The sequence below is a fragment of the Bombina bombina genome, chromosome 3 (assembly GCF_027579735.1).
Source record: "Bombina bombina isolate aBomBom1 chromosome 3, aBomBom1.pri, whole genome shotgun sequence".
NCBI lineage: Eukaryota > Metazoa > Chordata > Amphibia > Anura > Bombinatoridae > Bombina > Bombina bombina.
In genome coordinates, this window is record NC_069501.1 from 1078612304 (window position 1) to 1078626852 (window position 14549).

General features: G+C 38.7%; 1 protein-coding gene across 1 annotated transcript in view; it reads right to left on the reverse strand.

The window, feature by feature from the left end:
* The window catches only part of EBPL (EBP like), a 182315-nt gene that overhangs the window by 81449 nt on the left and 86317 nt on the right, over positions 1–14549 (reverse strand). The window contains exon 3 of the mRNA XM_053708372.1: positions 10306–10444. Within this exon, the coding sequence (XP_053564347.1) occupies positions 10306–10444 (139 nt within the window). The remainder of the gene's footprint in view (positions 1–10305; positions 10445–14549) is intronic.

The window sequence follows — 14549 nt, forward strand, 5'->3', positions numbered from 1 at the left end:
TTTGTGCTACTATTGTGACAAAATTTGAAGTGTCTCGCTACTTGTGAGTCTGGATCTTCTGATTTGATATCATAGATATGTTCCTTTATCCTCTCTCTAGCTTCCCTTGTAGTAAGACCTACATACTGTTTTAAACATTCTTGGCATGTTACAAGGTATACTACATGTGTGCTGCGACAGTTTGTGCATGCATCCATAGTAAACACCCTTTGTGTGTATGTTGATTGAAAAGTTTTACCAGTTCGGGTGTAGGAGCAAGCTTTGCATCTCGCAGCACCACATCTATAGTGGCCCTTGCATTCCAGCCAGCTTGTGGGTCTTTGTGGATTTATTTTAATTTCACTTGGGGCCAAAATGTTCCCCAGGGTTTTGTTTTTTCTTGGGATGCATTTACATCCTTTTTGTACTATCTCATAGAGATCTCCATCTCCTTTAAGGATCGGTAGGCATTCATGAATGTTTGCAATCTGATCAAATTGCTTGCTATAATTTGTTACAAACATTGGTACGTTGATCATCTTTTTGTCTTTGTGCGCTCTATTCGTATTGAGCATTTGATCTCTATCCATTTTAGATACTATATTGTATGCTTTAGTGATTAGCTTCCTAGAGAATCCTCTCTGTAAAAACCTCTCTTTGAAGTCCCTGGCCATGTTATGATACTCTACGAAGGAATTGCTCTTCAATATCAAACGAATGAATTCTCCTTTAAGTATGCCAAAGCTTGTGTGTTTAGGGTGCATACTTTTAGCATGCAAAATGCCATTACCTGCAATCTGTTTCCTATGTAGTTTAGTGACTACTTTACTACCTTCACTAGAGAGTGTAAGGTCCAAATATTCAATACTTGTTTTACTTGCATTACTTGTAAAGCTCAGACCAACATCGTTGTCATTGAGGCTTTCCACAAATTTGATGCCTTCCTCAGACGATCCCCGCCATATTAGGAGGAGATCATCTATGAATCTCCGGTACATCACAATATTTCTCCTCTGGCTGCAGCTCTCTCCATATATATGGGATAGCTCCCACCACCCCATATATAAGTTTGCAAATGAGGGGGCAAAAGTGGCCCCCATCGCTGTACCTCTTTTTTGCAAGTAGAAGCTGACACCAAAGGAGAAATAATTGTGCGTTAACAAGAAAAAAAGAACTCTTAGTATGAAGTCTTTATCTGTATTACTGTAACCTGTATATTTATCCAGGAAGTATGCCACAGCAACCATACCTTTGTCTAATGGTATGGTTGAGTATAGGCTAACTACATCAATAGTCAACCATGAGAATTCTGGTTTCCAATTAATGTCTTTTGTCAGGACCAGTAAATGCTTTGTATCCTTAAGGAAAGAGGGAAGAATTTTAACGAGAGGCTGTAGAATACCTTCCATTCATCTTCCCAAGGGTTCCAACAAGGATCCAATGCCAGAGACAATAGGGCGTCCCTGGACATTGTCAAGACCCTTGTGTGTCTTGGGGAGATGGTGGAATATAGGAATTCTGGGGTTTTTAACCCATAAATATGCCTTAGTATCGTCATCCATAATGCCTAATTCATTCCCATCATCAAGGATCTGTCTTAAGCTTAGCTGGAATGCACTAGTAGGGTCAAAACTTACTTTCTCATATACCTCTGACTTAATTGCCTTTCTGCTTCTAGGATGTAATCCTGTTTGTCTAAGACAACAATGTTGCCTCCTTTGTCACTTCTACGAATCACAATATCATGTTTGGACTTGAGCCTCTGTATGGCTTCCTGTTCTAATTTTGTCAGGTTGTTTGATCTTTCATGTTCCGTTACAACAGATTCCTGCAGTTTATGTAGTTCTGCCTCTACACGTTTATGAAAGGATTCTAAATAGATTCCTCTTTTCCCTGTAGGGTAAAATACTGAAGTCAGTTTAAATTTTACTTTAACATTTTCTCCTTGAGATGACTCCATTTCTAAATCTAATAGTGATAGATAATCAGTAGCCTCACTAAATTCAACATTATCATACACATTAGACCCTACCTCACATGTATCAGAAGTGTTTTCTTCAATTCTACTCTCTTTGAAGCATTTCTTGACAGTTAGATTTCTCACAAATTTGTTTAAATCTAGTAATGTCTCAAAGAGATTAAAATTGGTAGAGGGAACAAATCCTAGGCCATATTTCAATACTTTTTCTTCCTCTTCATCTAGGTCTGTATTTGAAAGATTCAGGATAGTTAAATCTTGTACTTGTTCTTCTGTTTTATTTGGGGTCTCAGTGTGTACCTGTTTGTCCCTGCGTTTCCCCCCCCCTCCTCCTTTTAGGTTGGGCTGGTCCCTTTGAAAAACCTGCCTATCTTTATTGGCTGTTTCTATAATGCTATCATAGGTGGGTTGCAATTGGTATTTATTTTTGTTCTTTGCTTGTGTTATTGGGGGCTCATTAGATCTTAGAATCCCTCCTATTGCACCTGTGACATGTTGGTTACTATAGGCTGCATTAGGTGCATTACTGGGTTCTATGTGTGTATTATGTGTATTAGGTTGACTCTCATATATTCTCTGCTGATTACTGCATGCCTCTGTGAGTATGGTAGAGTTAGTTTGAAAGTCTCTATCTTCTCCTGATTCTCCATCTGTGTCCGAGAATGTGACTCGTCTTCTATTTCTTCTCCTTGATCTTGATCTTGATGTTCTCTTACTTGTTCTGTCTTGTTTCCAATTATAAACTGTACTCAATTTATAGTCCAAAGAATCCCTTTCAAATTTTCCTTTTTTAGTTATGTCAATTTCTGTCTTTACCTCTGTAATCGTTTTGTCTAGAATGCTGTCTAGTTGTATGTAATCTTTGTGCTCTATAAATTTATTGAGCTCTTGTTGGAGTTCTAAGATTTCTTCTTTCAATTGTGCATGTTGTTTTTCTTTGTGTATGATTATGATGCGCATCAGTTTAAGTGAACATTCTGAAAGTATGTTATTCCAGGCTACCATAAACTCTTTGTCTGATATATCCACTTGAAAAGTTGGATGTTTCTTTAGACGCAGCCCTCTGGGGATCATATTCAGAGATAAATATTTTTCTAGTGATCTAATGTCCCACCATAATCTATACTCTTTCACTAATTTATTCTCCATGATTTGAATCTGACCTGTTATGTTTTTTGCTGTGAATATCACTATTTTAATTTGTATGGCAATAAAATTACCCTTTTAAGTTCTTAAGCCTGTGGCCCGACTCGCCTTTTTTCAATTTTGGCTGAGTATTTTATGCAGACTTGCAGAGGTCTGCTGGCGGTTAGCGGGGAGCTCCACAATTGGATGCTGTGCTAAGGAAGGAGCCGAGTAGATTGGTCACGCCTGGTTGTGACGAAGGATTACAGGAGGGTTCAGACAAGGAAGACAGACCGAGACCGGGAGACTATGCAGCAATTGCAAACACCGGAGGATTAAGGTACTGTGCATACTTCAATTTGATACACTGCCCTCATATATCCACTGGATTCTGGATCTGCAGTTTAGTTTGAGCGCTATATTGGGACTTTCTGTTTGTATATGCTGAACTGATGATGATCTTTGTGGATAGGAATATGTAGGTACGCATCCTTTAAGTCCACGGTAGTCATGTATTGACCCTCCTGGATTGTTGGTAAAATCGTTCGAATGGTTTCCATTTTGAACGATGGAACTCTGAGGAATTTGTTTAGTATTTTTAAATCCAGAATTGGCCTGAAAGTTCCCTCTTTTTTTGGGAACTACAAAGAGGTTTGAGTAAAACCCCAGACCTTGTTCCGCTGTTGGAACTGGGTGTATCACTCCCATCTTTCAAAGATCTCCTACACAATGTAAGAATGCCTGTCTCTTTATCTGGTCTGAAGATAAGCGAGACATGTGGAACCTTCCCCTTGGAGGAAGTTCCTTGAATTCTAGAAGATACCCCTGAGAGACTATTTCTAGTGCCCAGGGATCCGGAACATCTCTTGCCCAAGTCTGAGCAAAGAGAGAAAGTCTGCCCCCTACTAGTTCCGGTCCCGGATCGGGGGCTACCCCTTCATGCTGTCTTGGTAGCAGCAGCAGGCTTCTTGGCCTGTTTACCCTTGTTCCAGCCTTGCATTGGTTTCCATGCTGGTTTAGGCTGGGAAGCGTTACCCTCTTGTCTAGAGGCTGCAGAGTTAGGAGACGGTCCGTTCCTGAAATTGCGAAAGGAACGAAAATTAGATTTGTTCTTAGCCTTGAAAGGCCTATCCTGTGGGAGGGCATGGCCCTTCCCCCCAGTGATGTCTGAAATAATCTCCTTCAATTCTGGCCCGAAAAGGGTCTTACCTTTGAAAGGAATATTAAGCAGTTTTGTCTTGGACGACACATCCGCCGACCAAGATTTTAGCCAAAGCACTCTGCGCGCCACTATTGCAAAACCTGAATTTTTCGCCGCTAATTTTGCCAATTAAAAAGCGGCATCTAAAATAAAGGAATTAGCCAACTTTAGTGCGTGAATTCTGTCCATGACTTCCTCATATGGAGTCTCCTTATGGAGCGAATTTTCTAGTTCCTCGAACCAAAAAGACGCCGCTGTTGTGACAGGAATAATGCACAAAATTGGTTGGAGAAGGAAACCTTGCTGAACAAATATCTTTTTAAGCAATCCTTCCAATTTTTTATCCATAGGATCTTTGAAAGCACAACTGTCCTCAATGGGAATAGTCGTGCGCTTGGCCAACGTAGAAACTGCCCCCTCAACCTTAGGGACTGTTTACCATGCGTCCCTTCTGGGGTCGATAATGGGGAACATTTTCTTAAATATAGGAGGTGGGACAAAAGGTATACCTGGCTTCTCCCACTCCTTGGTCACTATGTCCGCCACCCTCTTGGTTATCGGAAAGGCATCAGCGTGCACAGGGACCTCTAGGAATTTGTCCATTTTGCACAATTTCTCTGGAATCACCAAAGAGTCACAATCATCAAGAGTAGTTAGCACCTCCTTAAGCAGGGCGCGGAGATGTTCTAACTTAAATTTAAACGCCACGATATCAGGTTCTGCCTGCTGAGAAACTTTTCCTGAATCAAAAATTTCTCCCTCAGACAGACCCTCCCTCACTGCCAATTCAGACTGGTGTGAGGGTATAACAGATAAATTATCGTCAGCGCCCACTTGCTCATCCTCTGTATTTAAAACTGAGCAATCACGCTTTCTGGGAAATGCTGGCAGTTTGGATAAAAGATTTGCTATAGAATTATCCATTACTGCAGTTAATTGCTGCATAGTAACAAGCATTGGCGCGCTAGATGTACTAGGTGTCGCCTGCGCGGGCATAACTGGTGTTGACACAGAAGGAGAGGATGATGAACTATCCCCACTACCTTCATTTGAAGAATCATCTTGGGCAACCTTATTAAATGTGACAGAACTGTCCTTACTTTGTTTGGACGCCATGGCACAATTTTCACATACATTTAAATGGGGAACCACCCTGGCCTCCATACACACAGAACATATGCTATCTGAAGGTATAGACATGTTAGACAGACTTAAGCAGGCTATTAATGCAATAAAACCGTTTTTAAACAAAACCGTTACTGTCTCTTTAAATAATAAAAAGAGTACACTTTATTTCTGAATGTTTGAAAAACTATGAAGGAAATATCCGATCTTTACAAAATTTGCACCCTAGTGTCTTAATGCTTTGAAAGTATTGCACACCCCTTAAATGAGCAAAACGGAGCTAATTGTTTAATTTACCAGTTTAAACCCACTACAGTCCCTGCCACAGCCTTTGCTGCGGCTTTTACCTTCCTTGGGGGTTATTCACCACAGAAATAGCCTTCTTGAAATCGTTTTTATGGCCACAGGACCCTCTCACGTGAAGCTGCATGCACTGCTTCCAGAAGTAACTGCGCAACTGAGGCGCGAAAATGAGGCCTCCTCCCTCTGCATACCAGAGTGAAGGGGCCTTCCTGACTAGATTAGGTGTCTAAACAACTGCCAGGCGTAATAAAAACGTTCCCAAAAGTGTTTCCAAGTCGCAAAACACTCCAAAAGTCATATAAATATTATATAAATCAATCGATTTAGCCCACAATAGTGTCACCAGTATATAGCCCATTTATAAGCCTTCATTCTGTTATGAGTTTAAGAAAATGGCTTACCGATCCCATAAGGGAAAATGACAGTCTTCTAGAATTACTATGTCTTGTTAGAAAAGAGACTAGTCATACCTGCAGCAGAAAAGTCTGCAAACTGTTCCCCCCAACTGAAGTTCTCTGGTTTCAACAGTCCTGCGTGGGAACAGCAATGGATTTTAGTTACTGTTGCTAAAATCATACTCCTCTTTTAACAGAACTCTTCATCGCTTTCTGTTGTAGAGTAAATAGTACAAACCGGCACTATTTTAAAATAACAAACTCTTGATAGAAGAAATAAAACTACAAATAACACCACAAACTCTTTACCATCCCCGTGGAGATGCTACTTGTTCAGAGCGGCAAAGAGAATGACTGGGGGGGCGGAGCCAGAGGGGGGGCTATATGGACAGCTTTTGCTGTGCTCTCTTTGCCATTTCCTGTTAGGGAAGAGAATATTCCCACAAGGATGAAGCCGTGGACCGGACACACCAATGTAGGAGAAACATATTTACCAAAAGACACCCATCCACATATAGCAGATAGCCAAACCAGTACTAAAACAGTTATCAGTAGAGGTAATGGTAAATTGAGAGTATAATGTTCGATCTGAAAAGGGAGGTAGGAGATGAATCTCTACGACCGATAACAGAGAACCTATGAAATAGACCCCCGTTAGGGAAATCATCGTATTCAATAAGTGATACTCCTTTCACGTCCCTCTGACATTCGCTGTACTCTGAGAGGAATCGGGCTTCAACAATGCTGAGAAGCGCATATCAACGTAGAAATCTTAGCACAAACTTACTTCACCACCTCCATAAGAGGCAAAGTTTGTAAAACTGAATTGTGGGTGTGGTGAGGGGTGTATTTATAGGCATTTTGAGGTTTGTGAAACTTTGCCCCTCCTGGTAGGATTGTATATCCCATACGTCACTAGCTCATGGACTCTTGCCAATTACATGAAAGAAACCTAGGTAGGCTCAGTAGCAGCAATGTACTTCTGGGAGTAAACTGATGATTGGTGGGTACATATATATGCCTCTTAATTGGCTCACCATATGTATATGGGGATTAAGAGTACAGCCACAATGGAGAGATGGCAATACTGCTAGTCTTTTTGATAGAAGTAAAATTAAGTGGATTATTTAGACACTATTTCCTAAAGGCCTTAATAAACAATTATGGAATTTGTGTGATTAGATTTAAAAATATATATATATTAGTGTAAACTGATTTATTGCGGTTAGTTTTACCTATTTAATCTCTCTCTGAGGGTATTATACTAATATATTATTGGTTCATTTTAATATTCAGAAGACATTTTTATAATAACATCCACAGCTTAGGTATTTTTTAGGATGATATTAAAGGGGCACTGAACCCAAATGTTTTCTTTCCTGATTCAGATAGAGCATGCAATTTTAAGCAACTTTCTAATTTACTCCTATTATCAAATTTTCTTAATTCTCTTGGTATCTTTATTTGAAATGCAAGAATGTAAGTTTAGATGCCGCCCCATTTTTGGTGAACAACCTGGGTTGTTCTTGCTGATTGGTGGATAAATCCACCAATAAAAAAGTGCTGTCCAGAGTTCTGAACAAAAACCCCCCAACTTAGATGAAATAAAGATAGCAAGAGAACAAAGAAAAATTGATAATAGGAGTAAATTTGAAAGTTGCTTAAAATTGCATGCTGTATCTGAATCACAAAATAAAACAATTGGGTTCAGGAGGAGGCAAAGAGCACCACAGGAAAGCTGTTAAGTATCACTTCCCTTCCCACAACCCCCAGTCATTCGACTGAAGGAAAAAGGAGAGAAAGAAAACAAACACAAGGTGCAGAGGTGCCTGAGATTTACACAACAAAACAACCTGTCTGAAAAATACAGGGCAGGCCGTGGACTCACTGTGTCAAGAAATAAATTTATCAGGTAAGCATAAATTTCGTTTTCATTCTAATAACACAGTGAGTCCACAGATCATCTAATTACTATTGGGAATCAATACCCAAGCTAGAGGACACAGATAAGGGAGGGACAAGACAGGGAACCTAAAAACAAGGCACCACCGCTTGAAGAACCTTTCTCCCAAAAGAAGCCTCAGCCGAGGCAAAAGTATCGAATTTTGAAAAAGTGTGTAGAGAGGACCAAGTTGCAGCCTTGCAAATCTGTTCCACTGTAGCTTCATTTTTGAATGCCTAGGAGGAGGAAAAAGCCCTCGTGGAATGACCTGTGATTCTCTCAGGAGGCTGCTGTCCAGCAGTTTCATAGGCCAAACAAATTATACTCCTCAGCCACAAAGAAAGAAGTAGCCGTAGCTTTCTGACCCTTGCGTTTCCCAGAGAAAGCGACAAACAAGGCAGAAGACTGGCGAAAATCCTTAGTCGCCTGTAAATAGTATATAAACGCACGCACCACATCTAGGTTGTGCAGTAAACGCTCTTTATGAAAAGAAGGGATAGGACACAGGGAAGGAACGACGATTTCTTGATTAATGTTCCTAACCAAAACCACTTTAGGAAGGAAACCCAACTTAGTACGCAGAACTACCTTATCTGAATGAAAAATAAGGTAAGGGGATTCGCACTGCAACGCCGAGAGTTCAGAGACTTTATGAGCAGAGGAAATTGCAACAAGAAACAAAACTTTCCAAGATAACATTTTAATATCTAAGAAATGAATAGGCTGAAACAGAGCCTGCTGAAGAACTTTAAGAACAAGGTTAAGACTCCAGGGAGGAGTAACAGATTTGAACACAGGCCTGACAGAAGGATTGCACATCTGGCACAGAAAAGCCCGCCCTCCTAATCGTGGGCGTGACTAAACTGAACTCCTGGTCGCAATTAGCCTCCCTGTAGCCGTCACAGCATACAACACACATACCACCAAGTCCGGAATTAATCCGGAGCTGAGCCTCTTATAACGAGTTACAACTCACATAACCGCAGCAATACTAGTAAATATGCTATTGCTCCTCAAGCCCCCAGTGCCTGCATAGCTGCCTACCTTAATCCCATTTAGCCTAATAGGATTGTAAATATAAAAAGTCCCATACAGATTGAACTGTAAAAGTGCCATATTCTCCTCCAAGAAAATAAAATTAGGCACTTACCTGAATTCAACACTGCCCAGCAGCAGGGCAGCTCACTTGGTTTGAGAGGCACACCTCCTCATGTGGACCTGTGAAGAGCAAAGAAAGACTGAATAATCCTACTCAGGCTTTCAAGACAGGGCAGCAACAACTGTTTGGGAAGCGCAGTGAGGATTATACCTCCCAAGTTCCCAATTGCTTAAAAGCCACCACTGCTCTACTGAAGAGACTGAAGTGGACTACGGCTAAACCCCAGGAAAGATCAGAGTCAACCTGCTCTGCTTTAAAATAAAAAATTCTTGATTGAAGAAATTTCTATCAGACACCTAAACTTTACCACCTCCTTGCAACGCAGGCAAACAGAATGACTGGGGGTTGTGGGAAGGGAAATGATACTTAACAGCTTTGCTGTGGTGCTCTTTTCCTTTTTCTGCTGGCCAGGAGTGATATTCCCAATAGTAATTACTGATTATCCGTGGACTCACTGTGTCATTACAAAGAAAGTGGTTTAAAATGTTATTCTCTATCTAAGTCATGAAAGAAAACTTTTTGGGTTTTATGTCCCTTTAAGTGAATGTATAAACTTATATTTCTGATATGGAATTCTTTAAAATATTTTCCTTGGAATTTAACTTTTAAGATTATTGAAATAATTGTGATGGACACCCTTTCAGAAGATTTTATGCGGGAACTGCTGGGATGAAAAGTGTTAAAGAAGGGAAACTGAACAGCCAATAGGAACAGACTCCAGATTATAAAGGGAACTGGAAAGAAGATCCAAAACATATTTTAAAAAGCCACTAATTTGGTGAAACGTACGTTGGATGTTTTTACTTAGCGGACTTTGTGCTACACAAGTGGGTGGGACCTTTATTAGTCTCTCTATATGCTGAATTAGGTTTGCAGGGATCTGTGAAGTACAAGTGTTCTTCCTTAGCATTGACCTATTGTATCTGATGACACTGTCTCAGTAATTCCTCGTGTTGGTCTTTTTATACGTTTTAATAAATTGACTAATACTTATGCAGAGTTTTATGGGCAGACTGTGGGAACTTGATTAGGATAAGAAATATTAAATATTTCTAGAACAAAGTTTTTCTTCTTAGGTAATTATCAAGAACATCTCACCTGTAATATTTGTCCTTAATTATAGCATAGATTAGTAACAAAGCTAACAAGCCATCCAAAACAACCGTAAGGATTTCGAGAGACACAATGGTTGGATCAGAATGCAGCCACCGTGCATCTGCTTTGCCATATTCCTTCCCTGGAAAACAAAAACTGTTCTTAAATGCCGTTTCAAATGGATAATTAAAAAGCAGCTTATATAATATTTCAGTTTTCCATTTATTTTTATATTATACAGAGGTAAAAAAAAATTAAAAAATGTATGCTAACCTGATAAATTAATTTCTTGAATGGTGGTAAGAGTCAACGAGCCATTACTCCTAACCACTAGCAGTAGGAAGTTTTCCAAAGTTTTAAGGGCACTTAATCTCTCCCACCTCTTTAGTATTCCAGTCTGACGTATAGTCAAGAAGGACAAGTAGATAGTTAGGAAAGGACAAAGTAGGGAAAATTAGGTGCTAGAAGCGTCACCAGAAAACAAAATAGAAGTAAAAAATTAAAATGGGCGGGTCTAGTGGACTCTCAACAAGGTGGTGAAAGCCAAAAGCCATTACTCCTGGGCACTAATAGCCAAGCTGTGGAGTAGACAAGTAATTGAGCAGGGACAAAATATTTTTAGACGCACCTAATTACCAGACACTGCTGTCTGAAGGACTTTCCTACCACACACATCAAAGTGGTAGAATTTAGAGAAAGTATGTTGCTGCCTAGTAAATTTATTGAATATAAGACCCATTCTTGAAAATTCAAAAAAGGAAACTGATCTAGAAAAATGGGCAATAATGCACTTTAAAAAAAAAAAAAAAAGACTATCCCGCCTCCAAGTAAACCTTGATAATCAAGAGATTTAGCCAAAAGAAGACCAAAAAGGACAAACAAATTAAAGGATCATCTAAAAACATTTGTAATTTGAAAGTAGAATTCCAATGCTCTAACAATATCTAAATTAAGCAAGAGACCTTCAAATTAATTATTTGGATAAAGACCAGGATATGGGCAATTATCTAATGATTGATATTATCTGAAAAAAAACTTTAGGTAAAAAAAATCATGTTGAGTCTTTTAAACTGTCTTATCTTGATAGCTTGCAAGAAAGAGTGAAAGAGTGAAAAAAAATAGAGTCTTCCGATATATTGATATTGCTAAAAACAAATTTCAAAACAGAAGCTAAATGCCCAAAGCATGCAGGTTTAAAAAGAGAAACTTGTAAAGATTTAAAAACAAAAATAAAAATGTATTTTACAAAGAGGAAAAAATGGTTTAGACACTGGATATAGCCCGATTAGCCTGAACAAAGCCTTGATGTCAAGACACTAAGCAATTTTCCTGTAGTATAAAACAGAAAAAGACAAAATAAGACTCTTCAAAGGGTTAGCAGATAAGTCATTACCTGAACCAACTTGCAAAAATAAGAATTATTGGACTGCCAGCTAAAACCCTGGTTTTCACAGCAGGAGAGAAATAACTTTTCAAATAATTTGAGACATTTTTACTTTTAACAGGCTTTATGGCTGGAAATGTGTTCAATACAGCATGAAAGAAAACTCTTTGTTATAAAAAATACATATTCAATCTCTAATCCATCAAGATGAGAGAGCTTGATGATTGGAGAAAGGTTGACATCTGAATCATATTCGCAAACCAAGTTCTTCAAGGCAGGAGTGGAGCAGTCAGATTAATGAAGAATGCTCTATTCAATTCAAAATATGTCTATTGGAAACAGAAGTCATCAGGTCTATCTATGGGACACCTAATTGTTCCACAATCTAGTAGAAAACTGCTTGAAGGAAAAAAACATTCCTGTGAAGGGATCACCTACTAAGGAAATCTGCTTCACAGATTTACTGCCTGGGATGCGAAATGTAGAAATATTTTTCTGCGTACAATCAAAATACCTTGGGACTTCATTGCTAAGGAACTGTAAGGTCCCCCTTGATGGCAGATAAAAGTTGCAACTGTAACATTGAATGAAAACTCAGATACATTTCTCCTTTCAGAAGAGGGCAGCTCCGAAGGGACCTAAAGATTGAGACCAAGATAATTATTGGTAACCTCACCTCCTGAGGAATCCAAACTCTCCGTGCTCTTCTGGACTATTTGTTCTGGGTTTTTTTTTTCTCTTAGACTTCTTGTCCTTAGGGAGAAAAGCTCATTTTCCTCCAGGCACAGTGAAAAAGATAACGTCAAGACCAGGTGCAAATAAATTCTTCCTTGAAAAGAAGATAATTATATCTTTGGATTCTCTGTGCTCATCAGCACTGATAAAGTTTTACACTTAGAATAAAATTGAAATATGTCAAAAATGGGACCACAAATAAGTACATTAGTGGACTTTAGAAGTTTCACACAATTTTGAAAATCCTTATCTACAGTGTTCTGAGATTTGCTCAAACTGTCATACCAAAGAGCAGACACAACTGTTACAGAAGCAATGCTTGCTGAAAAAGGCCTTTCAATGAAAGGTTACCAATTTCATGTCTATTTGGTTCCTGAAGGATATATAGTTTCAGGGAATAGTAGTGCGTTTGGCTAAAACTAAATAGTACCATTCAATATTGGAAGTTTCAATAAGTTCTACATTAGAATCCCATAAAGGAAACCTCAGATGAAACTTAGAGGACTCATTAAAAAAAAGACCATGCTTCGTTCACAATATGAAAATTAGAGCCTCAGCAACAGGAAAAAAAAACAAAAAAACTCTTGTGACTTAGCAGAAGTTTTAAAAATCAAATCCAGTTGTTTGGAAGGTTTTATCTCAGATGATTTGTGGTCTTGGATGCCTAAAGGACAGAAATCCTCTTTAAGCAAAGAACTAAGATTTTCAAGCTCAAACATGAAAGAGGTAGATTATATGTCCTGATTATCATAAAAACTCACCTTCAGAAAACAACCTGAGGTGTCTGAGTCTGAAAACTATAAGGGCATAAGGTGTTCTGGTCTCTGAAAATACAGAAGAATCTGATAATTTAACTTCAGGATGACTTTCAGACATAGAACTTTTGCGCATACTTGGAGGCATAGCCGCCATAACCACAGAGCACACAAACCTTTTATAACTGGAGCAAAATATGGAGTGCTCCCTTGTATTGAGAAAACAAAGGGAGAACAGATTCCTTTAGCGGCAAGAGCAGCATTAGACTGTTAGAAAGCCTGTGATCCAGTCAGGAATTGCAAAGCTGAACTTGTAACAATCCTGCAAAATTTTTAAATAAAGTTATCATTGGATCTAAAGAATAATGTAAGGTAGTGGAGACATATTGCAGTATGCTCTACAATAAACAGAGACACAGTATGCTCCATTAACAAATACACAGACCATATTTTATTTTACTGTAAATACATGTAAAAACAGTAAATAAAATGTATGGTGACAATGTAACTGGGACCTTGTAGAATGAAGTCCGAGACATATGAGACAGACAACCTTGGGCAACAACTATTAAAAGGGAAAACTTCCTTGTGCAATAAAAGTAAATAATAACTCACTGCATAAAAATAATGTAAATATATTGCCCTTTAGTAATAAGACATTTTGACTGTTGGACTCAGAAACCAAGGAGCAGTTGAGGAAAAAAAAAAAAAATAATAGTAAATAGCCCAGTTACTGTCATGCTAAGTCAGTGCACAAAAAAAACCCCCACAACACATAAAACATAATTTATGTAAGAATTTACCTGATAAATTAATTTCTTTCATATTGGCAAAAGTCCATGAGCTAGTGACGTATGGGATATACATTCCTACCAGGAGGGGCAAAGTTTCCCAAACCTCAAAATGCTTATAAATACACCCCTCACCACACCCACAATTCAGTTTAACGAATAGCCAAGTAGTGGGGTGATAATGAAAGGAGTAAAAAGAATCAAAGGAATTTGGAAATAATTGTGCTTTATACAAAAAAAATCATAACCACCATAAAAAGGTTGGGCCTCATGGACTCTTGCCAATATGAAAGAAATTAATTTATCAGGTAAATTCTTACACAAATAATGTTTTTTTTTCCATATAATTGGCAAGAGTCCATGAGCTAGTGACGTATGGGATATCAATACCCAAGATGTGGAACTCCACGCAAGAGTCACTAGAGAGGGAGGGATAAAAATAAAGAACAGCCATTTTCTGCTGGAAAAAACATAATTTATGTAAGAACTTACCTGATAAATTCATTTCTTTCATATTAACAAGAGTCCATGAGCTAGTGACGTATGGGATATACATTCCTACCAGGAGGGGCAAAGTTTCCC